At 54.0% G+C, this 25,128-nt stretch overlaps 1 protein-coding gene across 2 annotated transcripts in view; it reads right to left on the bottom strand.

The window, feature by feature from the left end:
• The window catches only part of SH2D3C (SH2 domain containing 3C), a 289,572-nt gene that overhangs the window by 60,378 nt on the left and 204,066 nt on the right, over positions 1 to 25,128 (bottom strand). For both annotated transcript variants that reach the window (XM_086948617.1, XM_086948618.1), the window contains 2 exons: positions 9,288 to 9,412; positions 4,942 to 5,483 (listed from right to left, as the gene is read on the bottom strand). In XM_086948617.1, the coding sequence (XP_086804743.1) occupies positions 4,942 to 5,483; positions 9,288 to 9,412 (667 nt within the window). The remainder of the gene's footprint in view (positions 1 to 4,941; positions 5,484 to 9,287; positions 9,413 to 25,128) is intronic.

Below are 25,128 nucleotides of genomic sequence, written 5' to 3'. Positions count from 1 at the left end.
TTGGAGGGTGGAGCATCGAAATGTTGTTCTATGGATGGAATCAGCACATCTGTTTGGGTGCCAGTGTTTTGGGTGTCAAGGATTTCGGATCCGAAGACGTTTTCAGCGTTGAAGGGGGTAGAGTGGAGCCTGTCTTTGACTTCGACGTGAAGGTTTCGGCTCGGTGCCTGTTTTTGAACAACTGTTCGGAGCCGGAAGGCTTTTGGGTATGTTTCAGTGTCGAGCCAGAGGGAGGGGCATCCAAAACATGTTCTCGGTGCTGACCATGGCTCGGAGGCAGTGTTGAACCGGAGCCTTCTTCTTGGGCTGAGGTGGACTTTGGGGAAAAAGAGGATTTGCACTCACGGTCCACTGCATAGATTGCACAGTTCATCTGAGTCAGTGCACGGAAACTTCGCGTGGCACAGAGGGCAGAATTTAAATGGAGTCTGTTCCATCTACTGCAAGGCGGACCGACGGGGGTAGGCCCGTCGGCTTTCCACAAGCTACCCAATCGAAAGAGGGTTTTTTCAGTAAATAGAATACGCGGAGAATCAGATTACGCGATTGAAAACAGTATTGTGTCTTGCGTACAGTTCCATTACCTCTGGACAAGTCCCCTCCATTCTTAAGGAGGCGCGACTGATTCCTCTGCTAAAAAAAGCCGGCGCTGACACCAAGATCCTAAAGAATTATAGGCCCATTTCTCAACTGCCTTTTTTAGCAAAAATACTGGAACATCATGTGCTGTCCAGCCTCTCTCACCATCTGGAGAGTAACTCACTACTTGAACCCAACCAGGCCGGGTTTAGAGCCCACAATAGCACGGAATTAGTCATGCTTTCCGTGCTAGATGATTTGCGTCTTAAAACAGATAATAAAGTCCCTTGTGCCCTGGTGCTACTCGACCTCTCCGCGGCATTTGATACGGTCAATCATGACCTCCTTCTGTCGCGGTTGGGGGAGTTTGGCATCAAGGGCACGGCCCACGCCTGGCTGACCTCGTTCCTTGGCGGACGGGTCCAGAAAGTACAACTGGATGATCTGGTATCAGAGGCAGCTAGGATTACATGCGGAGTCCCTCAGGGCTCAGCCCTATCCCCCCTGCTGTTCAATACATATCTGCAGCCCCTCATTTCATCTCTGAATCAGATGGACTGCAGCATATACAATTATGCTGACGACACCCAGATCATCATTCAGATAGGCAATTCCCCCACGGCGGATCAAAAACTGAAGAATATTCTAAACTTTACCGTCAATTGGATGACGGCAAACTTTTTAAAGATCAACCCGGACAAGACAGAGGTTCTTGCTATCACGACATCATCCAGCCCTTGGTGCAATCTCCTATGGCCCTCTGAATTAGGCAACCCCCCAGTTCCGGCAACAGTAGTCAAAAGCCTTGGCATAATTATCGACACAAATCTCACTATGTCAGCCCAGGTCTCGGCGGTGGTGGACACCTGTGTAGGCCTCCTGAGACAACTGCGCAAACTATCTCCCATCCTAAAGGCAAACACCCTTAGAAGAGCAGTGTCAGCTCTAATTCTGGCTCGACTAGATTACGGCAACGCCATGTATTTCGGTATTCCGGAAAAACTTACCAAAAGACTTCAGATTATCATGAATGACGCGGCCAGACTTATCTATAATAAACCAAGAAGGACACCGGCCACCCCCCTTCTTCGTGAGCTGCACTGGTTGCCAGTGAAGCAACGAGCCAAGTTCAAAGGCCTATGCATCACGCAGAAAGCCTTATATGGGCAAGCCCCGAAATATATCAAAAAACGCCTTGTCCCATATGCCCCCAACAGGAACCTACGCTCAGCAGATGCCGCTCTACTGATCTGTCCTAGGATCAAACTGTCCTCCATTGGAGGACGGACGTTCTCCCACACAATTCCCAAAGCCTGGAACCAACTGCCTGAAAATCTGCGCAAAGAAACCAAGCTCCTACCTTTTAGGAAAAAGCTAAAAACCGTGCTTTTCCAAGAGGCATGGGGTAATATCTAGCCTGTTGCTTTTTGCCAGTATTCACTCGCCTGCCAAGCGCTTAGAGACCCCGGGGTGATAAGGCGCTCTATAAATCTAAAATACAAATACAAATACAAATACACTGAGGGAAACCAGAGAAATGGTGTCGAACTGGAGCACAGCAATTCAAGTCCGAACCCGATGGCGGGAAAAACAATCTAACAATGGAGTCGATGCCCATGCGCCCTATCATCGAAAGGAGGAATCGCGTACCTCGTGACTGGAAAGACTTCTTCAAAGAAAAACAACTTGCAAACATCCGAACTCAACACTTGATGGCAGGAGTATGCAAAGCATGGAATCTACAGCTCACATGCCTCGAAGCTGCATGTTATTCCCCACAAACTCGTAATAGGTGTTATTTTTAGCACACTATAAGTAACGCACCCTGTGGTATTGTTAGTTATCATGTGCAATTAATAACGCCTAAACTTGTAATCAGGGCCTTAGACTCACCCGGCGACATCAAAGGGCGTCAGAAAATCAAGAGACATCATGAGTTTCCCAGCCATGTCTAAGGGCATCACGGAACCAAGATACGTCACCACTCTCCCAACAAAGACAAAAGACATTCGGAAATGAAGAAACATCATGAGTTTCCCAGCGATGTCGAAGGGCGTCACGGAACCAAGATACGTCACCACTCTCCCAACAAAGACAAAAGACATTCGGAAATGAAGAAACATCATGAGTTTCCCAGCGATGTCGAAGGGCGTCACGGAACCAAGATACGTCACTACTCTCCCAACAAAGACAAAAGACATTCGGAAATGAAGAAACATCATGAGTTTCCCAGCGATGTCGAAGGGCGTCACAGAACCAAGATACGTCACTACTCTCCCAACAAAGACAAAAGACATTCGGAAATCAAGAAACTCCAGCTACGTCGTAGGAAGTCAGGAAACCAAAATGACTCTCGCAGCTACATCACAGGTCTCTACCCTTCTTGTTCAGTCAATAGCACACAACAGAGCAAGGCAAACGCATACCAAACGATCACACAAGTACTTGTGGAAAAGAAGACAAAGTCCCTACAGCACAGCAGGGCTCATGATACTCAACCCTGATGTAGTAGCGCTTCCTCATTAGAAATAATATTCTGGACAAAGTACAATTTGGTTTTCGCCCAGGTCATGGGACAGAGACTGCCCTGGTGACCGTCATGGACAATCTATGGATGCGAGCAGACTGGGGACAGTCGGCCATATTGGTTCTCCTCGACCTGTCTGCCGCATTCGATATGGTAAACCATGGGATTCCCCTGTCCAGGCTTGAAGAGGTGGGAGTGACAGGCCCCACCCTTAAGTGGTTTCACTCCTACTTATACCACAGACAACAGGCAGTAGCCCTCCCCCCGTTTCGGTCCAGGTTCTTTAACATACTACATGGTGTCCCGCGTGGATCGGCAATAAGCCCCATTCTATTTAACATGTACATGAGCCCTCTACCTGCCATCCTCAGATCTCATAATGTTAATTTAGTAATCTATGCGGATGACACCCAGCTTATCCTGGCTCTAGAGGGCGAGCACTCGGTGTCCTTAGCAGACTTGCATGCGTGTCTGTAGGATACAGCAACCTGGCTCAGGGAGAGCTCTCTTCAATGTAACTCTGAGAAGACAGAGATTCTGCATTGTGCAGTGGGGAGAATTCCTTCCCCACTTCCCTCGAACGTTTGGCCAACCTCCCCCAGTGTCTCTCTGGCTCCCAGTAATGCTGCACGCAACCTGGGAGTCATGTTTGATAACAAATTGACACTGGAGAAACATGTCAACAAGACAGTTGGAGGTTGTTTCAGTCTGATTAGAGCATTCCGGAGAATCTTGCCGATGTTCTCCCTGAGGCTAGAACGTTGATAGTCCGGAGTACTATCCTCAGCAGACTGGACTGCTGCAAGGCTCTGCTCCTGGAGTCCCCACAACATCTGATTGAGAGATCGCAGAGAATACAGACCATGGCTGCAAAAATAGCACTAGGGCGATCACGCCGCTCCTCCGCCTCCCTGGCACTCCCTGGTTTGCACTGGCTGCCAGTCCTGCAGAGAGAACAATTCAAGGCGCTATGCACAACGTTCAGGGCCCTGCATGGACAGGGACCCAAACTTCAGCAGGAAAAATGTATCTGGTAAGTTCCCCCCTCCCCCGAATGCTTCGTTCCTCCTCGGCAAATCTGGTGAGGATTCTAGAGTCAAGAAAGCTAAATCAGGAGGCCGGGCCTTCGGCACGGCAGCCTCCGCCTTTGGAATAAACGTCCATCTGAAATCAGACATATAGATAACCTTCTGCAGTTCAGGAAAAGGGTAAAAACGTGGCTTTTTCCCCGGGCATGCTTCCCGGTGTCCTGCTAATTCCGCTTGACAGGCGCTACAGTTCTTTTACACTCAGTCTACATTCTATCACAGCGCCAGGTTACCCGTAGGGTGTCAGCGGCGCTTTACAAGCAACTATAAATAAATAACTTAGGCAAAGTCTTCAACTTCTTAACATCTGCCACAACCCTCACTCCACCTGACAGGACCCACAATGCCAGCAACTACCTGCTCACCGCAGGGCTGAGAGGGCCAGCATCAACAACCCCACGCACTCTAACCTGGACTGAAGGACAGCACGCCCAGCGAAAGCACAACACCAGCCAACGCTGACTAATAACGCCACCAGCGGCTAAATGCCATACCACCAGCCCTTACACACTCATGCAACATGACACAACCCTGAATCTTTCCACCTGCTACATGAGCCCTGAAAAACCTAACCCCAGCTACAAAGCCCCTAGTGGCACTCAAGAAATGGGACCTCCTCCAGCTGTTGGGTTTGAGTTGTGATCCACCCATCCCATGTTAAGGCCATCTCCTTGAACACTGTCCTGCCCACCTATCAAGAGTGTTCTCACCATTCGGCCACACATTCAACAGTAGGGGAGCGCTTACCTGACAATCAGCCATAGTGATGTGTCCGGCGATGGTCTTTGCGTCCATCTCTGCCAAGAGTTCCTTCACCTTCTTGAGCACAGCCATCTCCAGGGGTTTGTTCTCCAGTGGGATCAGCAGTGACTTGAACTGGGAGGGTGTGAATGTGGACTGACTCTCCACTGTTGGAGTTACAAAGCCAGCCCAATCACGCCCATCCTTGGACCATGATCCGTTCTCCGCTCCCTGGCTCCCACACGCTCGACCATCGTCCGCCCTTGGTCTATCCAAGGAGCCCTTGGGTGGAGCTTGCCTCACGGGGGAGTCGTGAGTGGGACGGTCCCTGTCAGCTGGAGAGCCGGGTCTGACATGACAGTAATGTCCACTGTCCGAAGGGGGATAGCTGGGCACTGGAGACGAAGCATGCACGTACCCCTGGCAGGGCACAGAATGGGCACATACTGGCTTGTTGTTATTCTCCGGGCAGAGCTGAGGTTCACTCGATCTTCTCAGGACGGGCGAGGCTGGTGTCTGAGCACTGACTTGAGGTTTTAACCGGGTCACTGCAGTAGAAAGAGGACAGGCAAGAGTGAGTTCAGCTCGGCCTTGAGCATACCTGCTCACAGGGCTACAAACACTTGCATCACTTTACACATTCTGTTCTAGTAAAGGCGAGAGCGCTGAACCCGGGGGTATTGAGGCTCTTGGGGTCGATATAGAAAAGCGACTGTCGAAATAAGAAGGAAGTAAACTTCCCGTGGTGCGAGCAGCGAAGTGTTGAATCCATCCCTCAAAGTGGTCTGTGTGTGAGAACTCCCCCACCGCTTATTATCATTTTTACAAGCATTGGCAAATCCGATAGGTCTTAACTTTGTGAGAGCTACTAGCTTTACCAATGTCTTTTAGCCATGCTGTACACAGCGTACCTGCTGTTCAGCACGACTCAAAGTTAATGCTGTGGCATAGAGAACAGAGTGGCGTATAGGAGAGTCAGCAGAGGAGAGTGGAGTAAAATGGTGTAAAGTGGAGTGGTGTGGAGAGCGTAGAGGAGAATGGAGTACTGTGGCATAGAGCGGAGTACCATAAAGTAGAGTGGGGTTGGACTGGCATAGATTATGGTGGTGTAGAGTGGGGTGCAGTGGAGTAGAGCGCCTTCTAATGGAGTGGCATAGAGTAGAGTGCTACAGAGCGCCATTGTGTTGGAATGGAGTGGTGTAGAGTAGAATAGAGTGGCACAGAGTGGAGCGGGGGAGCATAAAGTACGGTGGGGTGAAGTGGAATAGGCTGGGATGCAGTAGAGTGGAGTGGTGTAGAGTAGCGTGGAGTGAAGTGGAGTAGAGTGACTTTGAGTGGAGTGGTGTAGAGAAGAGTGGCACAGAGTAGCAATGTGTGGAGGGGAGAGTGGAGAAGAGTGGAGTGCATTAGAGTGGCATGGTATGGAGTTGAGTGGCATAGAGTACAGCGGAGTGGCGTAGAGTGGAATGGAGTGATGTAGGGTCGAGTGGTGTAGAGTGGCATACAGAGGGATAGAGTGGAGTGGCATAGAATAGAGTGGCCTGGAGTGGCATAGGGTAGAAGGGTGTGGAGTAGAGTGGCACAGAGTGGGGTGAAGTAGACTGGCATAGAGGAGAACGGTATAGATTGGCGTAGAGTGGAGGGCCGTACAGCAACTTTGTGTGGAGTGGAGAGGAGTGGAACATAGTAGAGCGAAGTGACGCAGAGAAGAGCGGCGTAGAATGGCATGCAGTGGTGTAGAGCGGAGAGGGGTACAGAGTACAGTAGAATAGAATGGACTGGCATTCCGAGGGCATAGAGTAGAGTTGATTGGCATAGAATAGAACAATTGTGGATGTAAGTAACTAAAGCATCAAAAAAGACGGCAGATAGGGGGAAAACAACATAAATAAGTAGCCGCATACCTGTGTGAAAAGTAGGAAAGCACATTGCATGTCCAGGAATAGAACAGAAGTGCGTATGAAATAAATAATATATTGTGTTGCAAAAAGAGGAGGAAAAAGACAGATGAGGAAGAAGAACACACACTTGGTCCATGCTCCAGGGAGGAGCTAACACAAGAAAGGAAGGGTAGCCTGTGGGAGCTAATTAATCGAAAAATTGCAAACGAGAGTGACAACTAAAACAACTAATGGTATGCTGTGGGCGGGGTGTAAGACCACTGAATGTTAAACAAGAAGTCTTGCAGTACAGGACATGCGTTGTGTAGCCAAGACCTAAAAATAGCTAAAGCAGGACTACACTAGGTGCTAGAAATGCTCCACTAGGTGCTAGATATGCTCCACTAGGCGCTAAATATGCCCCATTAGGCACTAGATATGCCCCACTATGCGCTAGGTGTGCTCCACTAGGCGCTAGGTGTGCTCCACTAGGCGCTAGGTATGCTCCACTAGGCGCTAGATATGCTCCGTTAAGCGCAAGATATGCCCCATTAGGCACTAGATATGCCCCACTATGGGCTAGGTGTGCTGCACTAGGCGCTAGGTGTGCTCCACTAGGCGCTAGGTATGCGCCACTAGGCGCTAGATATGCTCTGTTAAGCTCAAGATATGCCCCATTAGGCACTAGATATGCCCCACTATGGGCTAGGTGTGCTCCACTAGGCGCTAGGTATGCTCCACTAGGCGCTAGATATGCTCCACTAGGCGCTATATATGCTCCACTAGGCGCTAGATATGCCTCACTAGGCGCTAGATATGCCCCACTAGGCGCTAGATATGCTCCACTAGGTGATAGATATGCCCCACTGGGTGCTAGATATGCTCCACTAGGTGCTAGATATGCCCCACTAGGCGCTAGATATGCCCCACTAGGAGCTAGATATGCCCCACTATGCGCTAGGTGTGCTCCACTAGGCGCTAGGTATGCTCCACTAGGCGCTAGATATGCTCCACTAGGCGCTAGATATGCTCCACTAGGCGGTATATATGCTCTACTAGGCGCTAGATATGCCCCACTAGGTGCTAGATATGCTCCACTAGGTGCTAGATATGCCCCACTGGGTGCTAGATATGCTCCACTAGGTGCTAGATATGCCCCACTAGGCACTAGATATGCCGCACTAGGAGGTAAATATGCTCCACTAGGCGCTAGATATGCTCCGCTAGGTGCTAGATATGCTCCACTAGACGCTAGGTATGCTCCACTAGGCGCTACATATGCCCCACTAGGTGCTAGATATGCTCCACTAGGCGCTAGATATGCTCCACTAGGTGCTAGATATGCTCCACTAGGCGCTAGATATGCTCCACTAGGCGCTAGGTATGCTCCACTAGGAGCTAGATATGCCCCACTGGGTGCTACATATGCTCCATTGGGTGCTAGATGTGCCCCACTAGGCTCTAGATATGCTCCACTAGGCGCTAGATATGCTCCACTAGGTGCTAGATATGCTCCACTAGACGCTAGGTATGCTCCACCAGGAGCTAGATATGCCCCACTGGGTGCTACATATGCTCCATTGGGTGCTAGATGTGCCCCACTAGGCTCTAGATATGCTCCACTAGGCGCTAGATATGCTCCACTAGGCGGTAGATATGCCCCACTAGGCGCTAGATATGCCCCACTAGGTCCTAGATATACCCCACTATGCGCTAGATATGCTCAACAGGCGATACATATGCTCCACTAGGCGATATATATGTTCCACTAGGCGCTAGATATGCCCCACTAGGCGCTAGATATGCCCCACTAGGTGCAATATATGCCCCACTGGGTGCTAGATATGCCCCACTAGGTGCTAGATATACCCCACTATGAGCTAGATATGCTCAACTAGGCAATACATATGCTCCACTAGGCGCTATATATCCTCCACTAGCTGCTAGACATGCCCCACTAGGTGCTAGATATGCTCCACTAGGCGGTAGATATGCTCCACTAGGTGGGAGATATGCTCCACTAGACGCTAGCTATGCTCCACTGGGTGCTAAATATGCTCCACTAGCCGGTATATATGCCCCACTAGGCGCTAGATATGCCCCACTAGGTGCTAGATATGCCCCACTAGGCGGTAGATATGCCCCACTAGGCGCTAGATATGCCCCACTAGGTGCTAGATATGCTCCTCTTGTGAGGATGTAGCTCCCAGAGTTGATGCCCACCCACTAGGCGCATCCATGCTGCCGAGAATCCTCCTCCAATCCAGACCTCTGTGACTCAAAGGAGTCTTCAGGAGAGCGCAGAGGCAGCACCGGCCTATGTACGGGGGGGTACCCCATGCCCCACATGTACCGAGGGTGGGTGACACCTGGAGCCCGGGATCAGGGGTCAGTCGACGTCCTGGCAGCTGAGCCAAGAGGCGTCAGACATCTGAAGGGTGCCCTGTCAGTAGCTCCAGGGCAGACACTCACCTGTGCTGTAGGCGGGGGATGCGGGGGTCTCGGAGATGGGGGACATGGGGGTCTGCAGCCCCTGGATCTGGTCCGCGCTCACTGCACAGTTCCGGATGGCGTCTCGGTGATGAGCAGAGGAGGCACTGAGGAAAAAGAAACCCAGGGGTTAGAAACTCAGAGCTGGAGCCCCCAGCAGAGAGAGAGCCTGGCAATGCATCCCAAGGCAGTGCTGGCACAGAGCCCCCCCCCCACCATCCCCCCACCCACACCAACACCATGAGCCCTGAGACTGGGGGGGCATGAGCCCTGAGACTGGGGGGCATGAGCCCTGAGACTGGGGGGCATGAGCCCTGAGACTGGGGGCGGGGGGCATGAGCCCTGAGACTGGGGGGGAGAGCCCTGAGACTGGGGGGGGCCATGAGCCCTGAGACTGGGGGGGCATGAGCCCTGAGACTGGGGGGGCATGAGCTCTGAGACTGGGGGGCATGAGCCCTGAGACTGGGGGGCATGAGCCCTGAGACTGGGGGGCATGAGCCCTGAGACTGGGGGCATGAGCCCTGAGACTGGGGGGGCATGAGCCCTGAGACTGGGGGCGGGGGGGCATGAGCCCTGAGACTGGGGGGGCATGAGCCCTGAGACTGGGGGGCATGAACCCAGAGACTGGGGGGCATGAGCCCTGAGACTGGGGGTGGGGGGGCATGAGCCCTGAGACTGGGGGGGCATGAGCCCTGAGACTGGGGGGGCATGAGCCCTGAGACTGGGGGGCATGAGCCCTGAGACTGGGGGGCATGAGCCCTGAGACTGGGGGCGGGGGGGCATGAGCCCTGAGACTGGGGGGGCATGAGCCCTGAGACTGGGGGGGCATGAGCCCTGAGACTGGGGCCATGAGCCCTGAGACTGGGGGGGGGGGCATGAGCTCTGAGACTGAGGGCCATGAGCCCTGAGACTGGGGGCCATAAGCCCTGAGACTGGGGGGGCATGAGCCCTGAGACTAGGGCCATGAGCCCTGAGACTGGGGGGGGGGGCATGAGCTCTGAGACTGAGGGCCATGAGCCCTGAGACTGGGGGCCATGAGCCCTGAGACTGGGGTCCATGAGCCCTGAGACTGGGGTCCATGAGCCCTGAGACTGGTGGGGGGCATGAGCCCTGAGACTGGGGGGCATGAGCTCTAAGACTGGGGGCCATGAGCCCTTAGACTGGGGGGGGCATGAGCTCTGAGACTGGGGGGCATGAGCCCTGAGAATGGGGGGGCATGAGCCCTGAGACTGGATGGCATGAGCCCTGAGACTGGGGGGCATGAGCCCTGAGACTGGGGGGCATGAGCCCTGAGACTGGGGGGGGCATGAGCCCTGAGACTAGGGGGCATGAGCCCTGAGACTGGGGGGGGCATGAGCCCTGAGACTGGGGGGCCATGAGCCCTGAGACTGGGGGGGGTATGAGCCCTGAGACTGGGGGGGCATGAGCCCTGAGACTGGGGGGCATGAGCCCTGAGATTGGGGGGCATGAGCCCTGAGACTGGGGGCGGCGGGGCATGAGCCCTGAGACTGGGGGGGGCATGAGCCCTGAGACTGGGTGGGAGAGCCCTGAGACTGGGGGGCATGAGCCCTGAGACTGGGGGGCATGAGCCCTGAGACTGGGGGGGCATGAGGCCTGAGACTGGGGGGGCATGAGCCCTGAGACTGGGGGGGGCATGAGCCCTGAGACTGGGGGGGGGCATGAGCTCTGAGACTGAGGGCCATGAGCCCTGAGACTGGGGGCCATGAGCCCTGAGACTGGGGGGCATGAGCCCTGAGACTGGTGGGGGGCATGAGCTCTGAGACTGGGGGCCATGAGCCCTGAGTCTGGGGGGAGAGCCCTGAGACTGGGGGGGAGAGCCCTGAGACTGGGGGGCCATGAGCCCTGAGACTGGTGGGGGACATGAGCTCTGAGACTGGGGGGGCATGAGCCCTGAGACTGGGGGGGGCATGAGCTCTGAGACTGGGGGGGCATGAGCCCTGAGACTGAGGTGGGCATGAGCCCTGAGACTGGTGGGGGGCATGAGCTCTGAGACTGGGGGCCATGAGCCCTGAGTCTGGGGGGGAGAGCCCTGAGACTGGGGGGAGAGCCCTGAGACTGGGGGGCCATGAGCCCTGAGACTGGGGGGCCATGAGCCCTGAGACTGGTGGGGGGCATGAGCCCTGAGTCTGGGGGGGAGAGCCCTGAGACTGGGGGGAGAGCCCTGAGACTGGGGGGCCATGAGCCCTGAGACTGGGGCCATGAGCCCTGAGACTGGGGGGGGGGCATGAGCTCTGAGACTGAGGGACATGAGCCCTGAGACTGGGGGCCATGAGCCCTGAGACTGGGGTCCATGAGCCCTGAGATTGGTGGGGGGCATGAGCTCTGAGACTGGGGGGGCATGAGCCCTGAGACTGGGGGGGCATGAGCCCTGAGACTGGGGGGCATGAGCCCTGAGACTGGTGGGGGGCATGAGCCCTGAGACTGGGGCCATGAGCCCTGAGACTGGGGGGGGGGCATGAGCTCTGAGACTGAGGGCCATGAGCCCTGAGACTGGGGGCCATGAGCCCTGAGACTGGGGGGCATGAGCCCTGAGACTGGTGGGGGGCATGAGCTCTGAGACTGGGGGCCATGAGCCCTGAGTCTGGGGGGGGGAGAGCCCTGAGACTGGGGGGGAGAGCCCTGAGACTGGGGGGCCATGAGCCCTGAGACTGGTGGGGGGCATGAGCTCTGAGACTGGGGGCGGCATGAGCTCTGAGACTGGGGGGGGGCATGAGCTCTGAGACTGGGGGGGCATGAGCCCTGAGACTGAGGTGGGCATGAGCCCTGAGTCTGGGGGGGCATGAGCTCTGAGACTGGGGGGGCATGAGCCCTGAGACTGGGGGGGGGCATGACCCTGAGACTGGGAGGGGGCCACGAGCCCTGAGACTGGGGGGGCATGAGCCGTGAGACTGGGGGGCCATGAGCCCTGAGACTGGGTGGGGCATGAGCCCTGAGACTGGGTGGGGCATGAGCCCTGAGACTGGGTGGGGCATGAGCCCTGAGACGGGGGGGGCATGAGCCCTGAGACTGGGGGGGGCCATGAGCCCTGAGACTGGGGGGGCCATGAGCCCTGAGACTGGGGGAGGGGGTTGGAGCTGTGAGACTGGGGGGGGGGTATGAGCCCTGAGACTGGGGGGGAGGGAGGGGGTATGAGCCCTGAGACTGGGGGGGGGGGCATGACCTCTTGGGGATGCCTCCTGCCACGCCCACCAGGGCCAGCGAGCGGTGGGGAAAGTCCATCCTCGTGGGCAGCCGTCCACATGGTGTCCAGAGGGTAGACCACTAGACAGACAACCCCACACATATACTGACACAGACACACATACACACTCCTCCTCACACACAGGACCCCCACACATATACTGACACAGACACACATACACACACCTCCTCACACACAGCACCCCCACACATATACTGACACAGACACACATACACACTCCTCCTCACACACAGGACCCCCACACATATACTGACACAGACACACATACACACACCTCCTCACACACAGCACACCCACACATATACTGACACAGACACACATACACACACCTCCTCACACACAGCAGCACCACACATATACTGACACAGACACACATACACACACCTCCTCACACACAGCAGCCCCACATATATACTGACACAGACACACATACACACACCTCCTCACACACAGCAGCCCCACACATATACTGACACAGACACACATACACACTCCTCCTCACACACAGCAGCCCCACACATATGCTGACACAGACACACATACACACACCTTCTCACACACAGCAGCCCCACACATATACTGACACAGACACACATACACACACCTCCTCACACACAGCAGCCCCACACATATACTGACACAGACACACATACACACACCTTCTCACACACAGCAGCCCCACACATATACTGACACAGACACACATACACACACCTCCTCACACACAGCAGCCCCACACATATACTGACACAGACACACATACACACACCTCCCCACACACAGCAGCCCCACATATATACTGACACAGACACACATACACACTCCTCCTCACACACAGCAGCCCCACACATATGCTGACACAGACACACATACACACACCTCCTCACACACAGCAGCCCCACACATATACTGACACAGACACACATACACACTCCTCCTCACACACAGGACCCCCACGCATATACTGACACAGACACACATACACACACCTCCTCACACACAGCAGCACCACACATATACTGACACAGACACACATACACACACCTCCTCACACACAGCAGCCCCACACATATACTGACACAGACACACATACACACACCTCCTCACACACAGCAGCCCCACACATATACTGACACAGACACACATACACACACCTTCTCACACACCGCAGCCCCACACATATACTGACACAGACACACATACACACACCTCCTCACACACAGCAGCCCCACACATATACTGACACAGACACACATACACACACCTTCTCACACACAGCAGCCCCACACATATACTGACACAGACACACATACACACACCTCCTCACACACAGCAGCCCCACACATATACTGACACAGACACACATACACACTCCTCCTCACACACAGCAGCCCCACACATATGCTGACACAGACACACATACACATACCTTCTCACACACAGCAGCCCCACACATATACTGACACAGACACACATACACACACCTCCTCACACACAGCAGCCCCACACATATACTGACACAGACACACACCTCCTCACACACAGCAGCCCCACACATATACTGACACAGACACACATACTCACACCTCCTCACACACAGCAGCCCCACACATATACTGACACAGACACACATACACACACCTTCTCACACACCGCAGCCGCACACATATACTGACACAGACACACATACACACACCTCCTCACACACAGCAGCCCAACACATATACTGACACAGACACACATACACACACCTTCTCACACACAGCACCCCCACACATATACTGACACAGACACACATACACACACCTTCTCACACACAGCAGCCCCACACATATACTGACACAGACACACATACACACACCTCCCCACACACAGCACACCCACACATATACTGACACAGACACACATACACAAACCTTCTCACACACACCATCCACGCTTAGGCTGAGGACTTGTCCGGAGCCAGGAGCTGTCGCCCCCACGGGCCCCCGTGAAAGAGTCTCTGACGTCATCGCTTGAAGGAAGAGGAAGATAGCCACCCTCACCCCAAATGGGCGCACACTTTGGGTGTGCCCCAAACAACGCTGAGAGTCCAGTTCATATGACAGGCCAAACCGTGACAGGACAAGACAGGACAGGACAGAACAACGACAGCACAGGCTTTACCAAGTCATGGTGGGGACCTTTGTTCCGACTCCTTCTCATCTCTAAAAACTGAGCGAGGGGCTTTGAAATGCCCCCAGACACTTGGAGAAGATGCTTGAAAGACACCCGAGTGAGGCAGTGACACCCGAGTGGGTCAGTGACACCCGTTTGGGGCAGTGACACCCGAGTGGGTCAGTGACACCCGAGCGGGGCAGTGACACCCGAGCGGGGCAGTGAAACCCGAGTGGGTCAGTGACACCTGAGTGAGGCAGTGACACCCGAGTGGGGCAGTGACACCTGAGTGGGGCTGTGACACCCGATCGGGGCAGTGAAACCCGATCGGGGCAGTGAAACCCGAGTGGGTCAGTGACACCCGAGTGGGTCAGTGACACCTGAGTGGGTCAGTGACACCCGAGTGGGGCAGTGACACCCGAGTGGGGCAGTGACACCTGAGTGAGGCAGTGACACCCGAGTGGGGCTGTGACACCCGAGTGGGTCAGTGACACCTGAGTGAGGCAGTGACACCCGAGTGGGGCTGTGACACCCGATCGGGGCAGTGAAACCCGAGTGGGTCAGTGACACCCGAGTGGGTCAGTGACACCTGAGTGGGTCAGTGACACCCGAGTGGGGCAGTGACACCCGAGTGGGGCAGTGACACCTGAGTGAGGCAGTGACACCCGAGTGGGGCTGTGACACCCGAGTGGGGCTGTGACACCCGATCGGGGCAGTGAAACCCGAGTGGGTCAGTGACACCCGAGTGGGTCAGTGACACCTGAGTGGGTCAGTGACACCTGAGTGGGTCAGTGACACCCGAGTGGGGCAGTGACACCCGAGTGGGGCAGTGACACCCGAGTGGGGCAGTGACACCCGAGTTGGGCAGTGACACTCAAGTGGGGCAATGACACCCGAGTGGGGCTGTGACACCCGAGTGGGGCTGTGACACCCGATCGGGGCAGTGAAACCCGAGTGGGGCTGTGACACCCGAGTGGGGCTGTGACACCCGAGTGGGGCTGTGACACCCGATCGGGGCAGTGAAACCCGAGTGGGGCTGTGACACCCGAGTGGGGCTGTGACACCTGAGTGGGGCAGTGACACCCGAGTGGGGCAGTGACACCCAAGTGGGGCAGTGACACCCGAGTGGGGCAGTGACACTCAAGTGGGGCAGTGACACCCAAGTGGGGCAGTGACACCCGAGTGGGGCAGTGACACTCAAGTGGGGCAGTGACACCCAAGTGGGGCAGTGACACCCAAGTGGGGCAGTGACACCTCCCCCCTGAATATCATATATGTGTTCAAAACAGACCTATTGGTAGGGGTGGCGGACTAGGGGTGATTTACAAGTCTAAATACACTTGCACCCTTAAGGCCATTAGTTTATCTAATTGCGAATGCGCACTATTTAAGATAAAAGTCTCTGATACTTTCACTCTTACAGGGTTCCTTGTATACCATCCCCCAGGATCAGCAAGTGCATTTCAAGAGTCGCTATTAGCAACTACTTCGTCACTGGCGCTTCAATCAGCTAACTTTAGTATCTTTGGTGATTTCAATCTTCACCTCGAGCGTCAAGACTCCCCCAATATATCAAAGTTTCTTGGCGACCTAGAAGCTTGTCAGCTTCGCCAACTGATTGTGGGACCCTCTCATCAGGCAGGCCATCTCCTTGATCCAGTTTTTACTAATATTGAGGAAGTTACAGCAGAATCCCCTAGCCCTCTTAGCTGGACCGACCACTTTTTGGTGTCCGTTTCAGTTAGGATTCCAGTCAATGGTAGGGAGATCCCTCCTCCCTCTTTTCGGAGGCGTCCCTGGAACAACCTAGATAAAGTTCAGTTTGAAGCTAGGCTTAACCAGACCCGTCCTGTGTGGTCAGGTAACATGGATGAAGCAGATTATGCCTACAGAGAGTGGATAAATAACTCTCTAGACCATTTTATCCCCATGAAATACTCCAGACCTAGGCGAGTTCAGACCCACCCCTGGTACTCGGAGACTCTTACGGAAACTAAAAAACACTGTAAGCTCCTAGAACGTACCTGGAGACGATCGTATGATCCCCTAGCTAAAACTAAATTCAGAATGGCCACTAAAGCTTATCATAAGCTTATAAAGAAAACTAAAGCCAGTTACTATACTGACCTAATCATTTCAAGCACAAATCGCTCCAAAACGATTTTTTCCCTGGTAAAAGACATGACTAAAGCCCCGGGAGGCACAGGTAATCTGATAGTGTCTGATGCACAGTGCGAAGAACTTTCTGGCTTCTTTATAAACAAAGTTAAAGGGATATATGACTCTTTACAACTGGACAGCCCGCTGGGGTCCTCTAATCCTGGCAAAGTCATTTCTGACCCTCCTTACTCTCTCCTGAGTTTCCCTTCTATAGATCAGTCAGGGATGGAACACCTAGCCTTAAGAGTAAAATCAGGCTCTCCGGATGATCCCATTAAGCCGGATCTGTTCAGAGCACTTCATGATTCTGTCCTGCAGGAAGGGCGGGAGCTGATTAATCGATCTTTACAGCAAGCCGAGGTTCCCAAATCCTGGAAACATGCCAAAGTACTACCCCTCTTAAAAAAACCTACTTTGGATCCCTCAAGGCCAGACAGTTTTCGACCTATCTCGCTGCTTCCCTATCTTGCAAAAGTAGCGGAAGCACATATCAATTCCATTCTGACTGCCTATTTAGAGTCCAATGGGATCCTTGATGAGTCCCAGCATGGCTTCCGTGCTAATCACAGTACGGAGTCTGCCCTGTTAACAGTTACTGAACATCTAAGGGCCTCCCTGGATACGGGCGCAACCTCTATTTTGGTTTTGCTGGATTTGAGTGCGGCCTTCGACACGGTCTCCCACAAGATACTACTTGAGAGACTATGGGAGATCGGAGTCAGGGAAACGGCCCTGGATTGGTTTGCGTCTTTTTTATCTGATCGCTCCTTCCAGGTGCACGCCCCGCCGTACTCATCCAGCAAGCTCCCTCTTGAATGTGGAGTGCCTCAGGGGTCTGCGCTCAGTCCCACATTGTTTAATGTGTACGTCCGCCCCCTGGCCTTGTTGGCCCGGGAACGTAAGATCTTACTAACATCCTATGCGGACGACACGCAACTTATTTTCAACTTCTCCAACAACAATGTGGAGGACCAAATTAAATTCCAGGAAGACATTCTGGCGATCTCAAGGTGGCTATCTAACAACTGCCTTCAGCTTAATGCCTCCAAAACAGAGGTTCTCCTGATTGGCAATGGCACGCAGACTTGGGAAGAGCACTGGTGGCCTCTGGCGCTGGGACCTGCTCCTTTACCCAAGGAGTCAGTAAAAAACTTGGGGGTGTTATTGGACAATACACTCAACTTGGAGTCTCATGCTCAAAAAGTTGCAGGCACCTGCTTTGGGCGTCTTCGCTCTCTTAAACCCATTCTGGGTTTTTTTGAGCCTACCACTCGCCAGATCATAGTCCAGGCCTTAGTTTTATCTCACCTGGATTATTGCAATGCCCTCATGCTAGGATCTAACAAGACTGCAATAAATAGGTTGCAAAGAGCACAGAACGCTGCCGCCCGCGTTCTATTTGCTCTACCTAAAACCTGCCACACGTCCCCCCTTCTCCGTCGACTACACTGGCTCCCTATACAACAGTGCATTCACTTTAAAACCCTCTGCCTTACCCATAAAATCCTGTACAATGTTGGCCCCCATACTCTGCAAGGACTGTGCTCTTTCTATACTCCCACGCGTGCACTCCGCTCAGCGGACCTCTCACTGGCCTGTACTGTCAGAATTCGGAGGAGCAGAGCTGGTGGCCGCTCCTTCAGGTATCTGGCTCCTAAGCTCTGGAATTCTATCCCCCCTAAAGCTCGGGCTACTCTTAATCATCTGCAATTTCAAAAACTTGGTTGTTTGCATCCATCTAGCACCTCCTGTACCTTCCTGGATCTGACTTGTCTGCAAGCGCTGGGACGCCCCGTCGCTGGGGTAGCCATGCGCTATATAAGATTCCATAACATAACATAACATAACATAACACCTGAGTGGGGCAATGACACCCGAGTGGGGCAGTGACACCCGAGTGGGGCAGTGACACCCGAGTGGGGCAGTGACACCCGAGTGGGGCAATGACATCCGAGTGGGGCAGTGACACCTGAGTGGGTCAGTGACACCTGAGTGGTGCAGTTACACCCGAGTGGGGCTGTGACACCCGATTGGAGTAGTGACACCCGAGTGGGTCAATGACACCCGAGCGGGGCTGTGACACCTGAGTGGGGCAGTGACCCCCGAATGGGGCAGTAACACCCCAGGGGATGCCCAGATGGTACTAAAGGCTGAGTCTTCTTCACGGCTCTAAATCACTCTCTCCAGGATACCTGGGGGAGTGCAGTGATAGTGCCGGTTCCAACGTCGGCTTTCTGATACCAAGAGCTTTCCTATTCCATTGAAATGATCCACTCTGCACCAATCAAACTTTCTGAGATCTATAAAAGATTATTTATCGGAATTCCTGCTAGAAATCAAGTCGCATAAAACAAGAGTGAACTTCAAACCTTCTAGCAGGTCTATCCAGATTCTGACCTGTCCCTACCACCCACGAACACTTTGGTGATGAACGAACAAATCTTGCTGCTTAGCGTTGACTCCTTCCGCCTCGCCACCACTCCCCTGTGAGGCTGAGCTTGTTCAGCTCCATCGGCACCCAACTTGATCCTAAAGATCTCTTGATGGATATAAGAAACTGCAGGTCTGAGTCAAATGTCCATAGCTTGTTAAGGTGCAAGCCCAAGGGCGCACCTTAAGGATGACTGGAGATTTTCTCCCAAATACAAGAACGTTTGATCATCATACCTCAAGCGGGGTAGTGCTCCCGTCAGCGAGGTGCACTCCTCTGCTCACCTCGCCACAGATTGAGTTTCTTTCTATTTAGTCACACATGTTTCAGAACCAGGATACCCAACTGATTCCAATGTTCCGAGAAGATAGTCTCTTGAAGAACAGGAATTGGTCCACTTGATGCTCGTTTCTTGCTGAGACCCTTCCTACGGTGACACGGCTGATCATTTCAATAAATTTGCTATCGCTTCCACACAGAGTAGACAACACAGCCTCTGCTCCTTCGGACAGAAGGACACAGCGCGGAGACGGGAGTGAGTATCTACAAGGAGGGGAGGCACCCGTGTGGTACTCAGTGCATCGGGAGGCCTTCAGTGGACAACTGCATGGCAGGAGAGGTGAACCCTTCCATTCGGATTCCTTAGTCTGATTAAACAAATTTCAGGTTTCTTGAACGCTCCCTAGAGGAAGCATCAATGGAGATCGACACAACAAGAAGGTGTGTTACATGAAGGCTTACCAAGATGTGCTTCGACTTTGGCAAAATACACATGAGGGCTGTGTTGGGCTTCGGTCATAGAGACGGCCTCGCTTAAGATGCTTCGCCCAGAGAGACGGCCTGAGAACTCTTCACCTAAGATGCTTTGCCCAGAGAGACGGCCTGAGATTGCCTCATCTAAGATGCTTCGCACAGAGAGACGGCCTGAGATCGCCTCCCCTAAGATTTTTCGCCCAGAGATGGATGGCCTGAGAACTCCTCAGCTAAGATGCTTCACCTCGAGGGACGGCCCGAGATTGCTTCACCTAAGATGCTTTGCTAAGAGAGACGGCCTGAGATCTCCTCGCCTGAGATGCTTCGCCCAGAGAGATGACCTGAGATCCCCTCACCAAAGATGCTTCGCCCAAAGAGACGGCCTGAGATCGCCTCACCTAAGATGCTTCACTCAGAGAGACAGCCTGATATCACCTCACCAAAGATGCTTCACCTCGACAGACGGCCTGAGATCGCCTCACCTAAGATGCTTCGCCCAGAGAGGGCCTGAGATCACCTCTCCTAAGATGCTTCACCCAGAGAGATGGTCTGAGATTGCCTCACCTAAGATGCTTCACCCAGAGAGATGGCCTGAGATCGCCTCACCTAAGATGCTTCACCCAGAAAGGGCCTGAGATAGCCTCACCTAAGATGCCTCGCCCAAAGACACGGCCTGAGATTGCCTCCCCTAAGATGCTTCACCTTGAGAGACAGCCTGAGATCGCCTCACCTAAGATTTTTCACCCAGAGAGATGGCCTGAGATCGCCTCACCTAAGATGCTTCGCCCAGAGAGACGGCCTGAGATCGCATCACCTAAGATGCTTCACCCAGAGAGACGGCCAGAGATCGCCTCACCTAAGATGCTTCACCTTGAGAGCCGGCCTGAGATCGGCTCACCTAAGATGCTTCACCCAGAGAGATGGCCTGAGATCGCCTCACCTAAGATGCTTCACCCAGAGAGATGGCCTGAGATCGCCTCACCTAAGATGCTTCACCCAGAGAGACGGCCTGAGATCGCATCACCTAAGATGCTTCACCCAGAAAGGTGGCCTGAGATCGCCTCACCTAAGATGCTTCACCTTGAGAGCCGGCCTGAGATCGGCTCACCTAAGATGCTTCACCCAGAGAGATGGCCTGAGATCGCCTCTCCTAAGATGCTTCACCCAGAGAGATAGCCTGAGATCGCCTCACCTAAGATGCCTCGCCCAGAGAGGGCCTGAGATCGCCTCACCTAAGATGCTTCGCCCAGAGATGGCCTGAGATCGCCTTACCTAAGATGCTTCACCCAGAGAGACGGCCGGAGATCGCCTCACCTAAGATGCTTCGGCCAGAGAGGGCCTGAGATCTCCTCACCTAAGATGCTTTACCTTGAGAGCCGGCCTGAGATCGCCTCACCTAAGATGCTTCACCCAGAGAGACGGCCGGAGATCGCCTCACCTAAGATGCTTCGGCCAGAGAGGGCCTGAGATCTCCTCAACTAAGATGCTTTACCTTGAGAGCCGGCCTGAGATCGCCTCACCTAAGATGCTTCACCCAGAGAGATGGCCTGAGATCGCCTCACCTAAGATGCTTCACCTCGAGAGACGGCCTGAGATTGTCTCACCTAAGATGCTTCACCCAGAGAGGGCCTGAGATCTCCTCACCCAAGATGCTTCACCTTGAGAGCCGGCCTGAGATCGCCTCACCTAAGATTTTTCACCCAGGGACATGCCCTGAGATCGCCTCTCCTAAGATGCTTCACCCAGAGAGGGCCTGAGATAGCCTCACCTAAGATGCTTCACTCAGAGAGACAGCCTGATATCACCTCACCAAAGATGCTTCACCTCGACAGACGGCCTGAGATCGCCTCACCTAAGATGCTTCACCCAGAGAGGGCCTGAGATAGCCTCACCTAAGATTTTTTACCTAGAGAGATAGCCTGAGATCGCCTCACCGAAGATGATTCGCCCAGAGAGGGCCTGAGATCGCCTCACCTAAGATGCTTCGCCCAGAGATAGCCTGAGATCGCCTCACCTAAGATGCTTCACCTTGAGAGCCGGCCTGAGATCGCCTCACCTAAGATGCTTCACCCAGAGAGATGGCCTGAGATCGCCTCACCTAAGATGCTTCACCCAGAGAGGGCCTGAGGTAGCCTCACCTAAGATGCCTCGCCCAAAGACACGGCCTGAGATTGTCTCCCCTAAGATGCTTCACCTTGAGAGACGGCCTAAGATCGCCTCACCTAAGATTTTTCACCCAGAGAGATGGCCTGAGATCGCCTCACCTAAGATGCTTTGCCCAGAGAGGGCCTGAGATCGCCTCACCTAAGATGCTTCACCCAGAGATGGCCTGAGATCGCCTCACCTAAGATGCTTCACCCAGAAAGACGGCCTGAGATCGCATCACCTAAGATGCTTCACCCAGAGAGACGGCCAGAGATCGCCTCACCTAAGATGCTTCACCCAGAGATGGCCTGAGATCGCCTCACCTAAGATGCTTCACCCAGAGAGACGGGCTGAGATCGCATCACCTAAGATGCTTCACCCAGAGAGATGGCCTGAGATCGCCTCACCTAAGATGCTTCACCCAGAGAGGGCCTGAGGTAGCCTCACCTAAGATGCCTCGCCCAAAGACACAGCCTGAGATTGCCTCCCCTAAGATGCTTCACCTTGAGAGACGGCCTGAGATCGCCTCACCTAAGATTTTTCACCCAGAGAGATGGCCTGAGATCGCCTCACCTAAGATGCTTCACCCAGAGATGGCCTGAGATCGCCTCACCTAAGATGCTTCACCCAGAGAGACGGCCTGAGATCGCATCACCTAAGATGCGTCACCCAGAGAGACGGCCAGAGATCGCCTCACCTAAGATGCTTCACCTTGAGAGCCGGCCTGAGATCGGCTCACCTAAGATGCTTCACCCAGAGAGATGGCCTGAGATCGCCTCACCTAAGATGCTTCACCCAGAGAGATGGCCTGAGATCGCCTCACCTAAGATGCTTCACCCAGAGAGACGGCCTGAGATCGCATCACCTAAGATGCTTCACCCAGAGATGGCCTGAGATCGCCTCACCTAAGATGCTTCACCTTGAGAGCCGGCCTGAGATCGGCTCACCTAAGATGCTTCACCCAGAGAGATGGCCTGAGATCGCCTGACCTAAGATGCTTCACCCAGAGAGATGGCCTGAGATTGCCTCACCTAAGATGCTTCACCCAGAGAGATGGCCTGAGATTGCCTCACCTAAGATGCTTCACCCAGAGAGACGGCCTGAGATTGCCTCACCTAAGATGCTTCACCCAGAGAGATGGCCTGAGATCGCCTGACCTAAGATGCTTCACCCAGAGAGATGGCCTGAGATTGCCTCACCTAAGATGCTTCACCCAGAGAGATGGCCTGAGATTGCCTCACCTAAGATGCTTCACCCAGAGAGATGGCCTGAGATCGCCTCACCTAAGATGCTTCACCTTGAGAGCCGGCCTGAGATCGGCTCACCTAAGATGATTCGCCCAGAGAGGGCCTGAGATCGCCTCACCTAAGATGCTTCACCCAGAGATAGCCTGAGATCGCCTCACCTAAGATGCTTCACCCAGAGAGACGGGCTGAGATCGCATCACCTAAGATGCTTCACCCAGAGAGATGGCCTGAGATCGCCTCACCTAAGATGCTTCACCTTGAGAGCCGGCCTGAGATCGCCTCACCTAAGATGCTTCACCCAGAGAGATGGCCTGAGATCGCCTCACCTAAAATGCTTCACCCAGAGAGGGCCTGAGGTCGCCTCACCTAAGATGCCTCGCCCAAAGACACGGCCTGAGATTGTCTCCCCTAAGATGCTTCACCTTGAGAGATGGCCTGAGATCGCCTCACCTAAGATTTTTCACCCAGAGAGATGGCCTGAGATCGCCTCACCTAAGATGCTTTGCCCAGAGAGGGCCTGAGATCGCCTCACCTAAGATGCTTCACCCAGAGATGGCCTGAGATCGCCTCACCTAAGATGCTTCACCCAGAGAGACGGCCTGAGATCGCATCACCTAAGATGCTTCACCCAGAGAGACGGCCAGAGATCGCCTCACCTAAGATGCTTCACCCAGAGATGGCCTGAGATCGCCTCACCTAAGATGCTTCACCCAGAGAGACGGGTTGAGATCGCATCACCTAAGATGCTTCACCCAGAGAGATGGCCTGAGATCGCCTCACCTAAGATGCTTCACCCAGAGAGGGCCTGAGGTAGCCTCACCTAAGATGCCTCGCCCAAAGACACGGCCTGAGATTGCCTCCCCTAAGATGCTTCACCTTGAGAGACGGCCTGAGATCGCCTCACCTAAGATTTTTCACCCAGAGAGATGGCCTGAGATCGCCTCACCTAAGATGCTTCACCCAGAGATGGCCTGAGATCGCCTCACCTAAGATGCTTCACCCCGAGAGACGGCCTGAGATCGCATCACCTAAGATGCGTCACCCAGAGAGACGGCCAGAGATCGCCTCACCTAAGATGCTTCACCTTGAGAGCCGGCCTGAGATCGGCTCACCTAAGATGATTCACCCAGAGAGATGGCCTGAGATCGCCTCACCTAAGATGCTTCACCCAGAGAGATGGCCTGAGATCGCCTCACCTAAGATGCTTCACCCAGAGAGACGGCCTGAGATCGCATCACCTAAGATGCTTCACCCAGAGATGGCCTGAGATCGCTTCACCTAAGATGCTTGACCTTGAGAGCCGGCCTGAGATCGGCTCACCTAAGATGCTTCACCCAGAGAGATGGCCTGAGATCGCCTCACCTAAGATGCCTCGCTCAGAGAGGGCCTGAGATCGCCTCACCTAAGATGCTTCGCCCAGAGATGGCCTGAGATCGCCTTACCTAAGATGCTTCACCCAGAGAGACGGCCGGAGATCGCCTCACCTAAGATGCTTCACCCAGAGAGATGGCCTGAGATCGCCTCACCTAAGATGCTTCACCTCGAGAGACGGCCTGAGATCGCCTCACCTAAGATGCTTCACCCAGAGAGACGGCCGGAGATCGCCTCACCTAAGATGCTTCACCCAGAGAGGGCCTGAGATCTCCTCACCCAAGATGCTTCACCTTGAGAGGGCCTGAGATAGCCTCACCTAAGATGCCTCGCCCA

Source organism: Lissotriton vulgaris, unplaced genomic scaffold (genome assembly GCF_964263255.1).
Source record: "Lissotriton vulgaris unplaced genomic scaffold, aLisVul1.2 SCAFFOLD_2110, whole genome shotgun sequence".
Classification (NCBI taxonomy): Eukaryota; Metazoa; Chordata; class Amphibia; order Caudata; family Salamandridae; genus Lissotriton; species Lissotriton vulgaris.
Note: the sequence above shows the minus strand (reverse complement) of the source record. Positions and strands in the feature narration are given on the sequence as shown.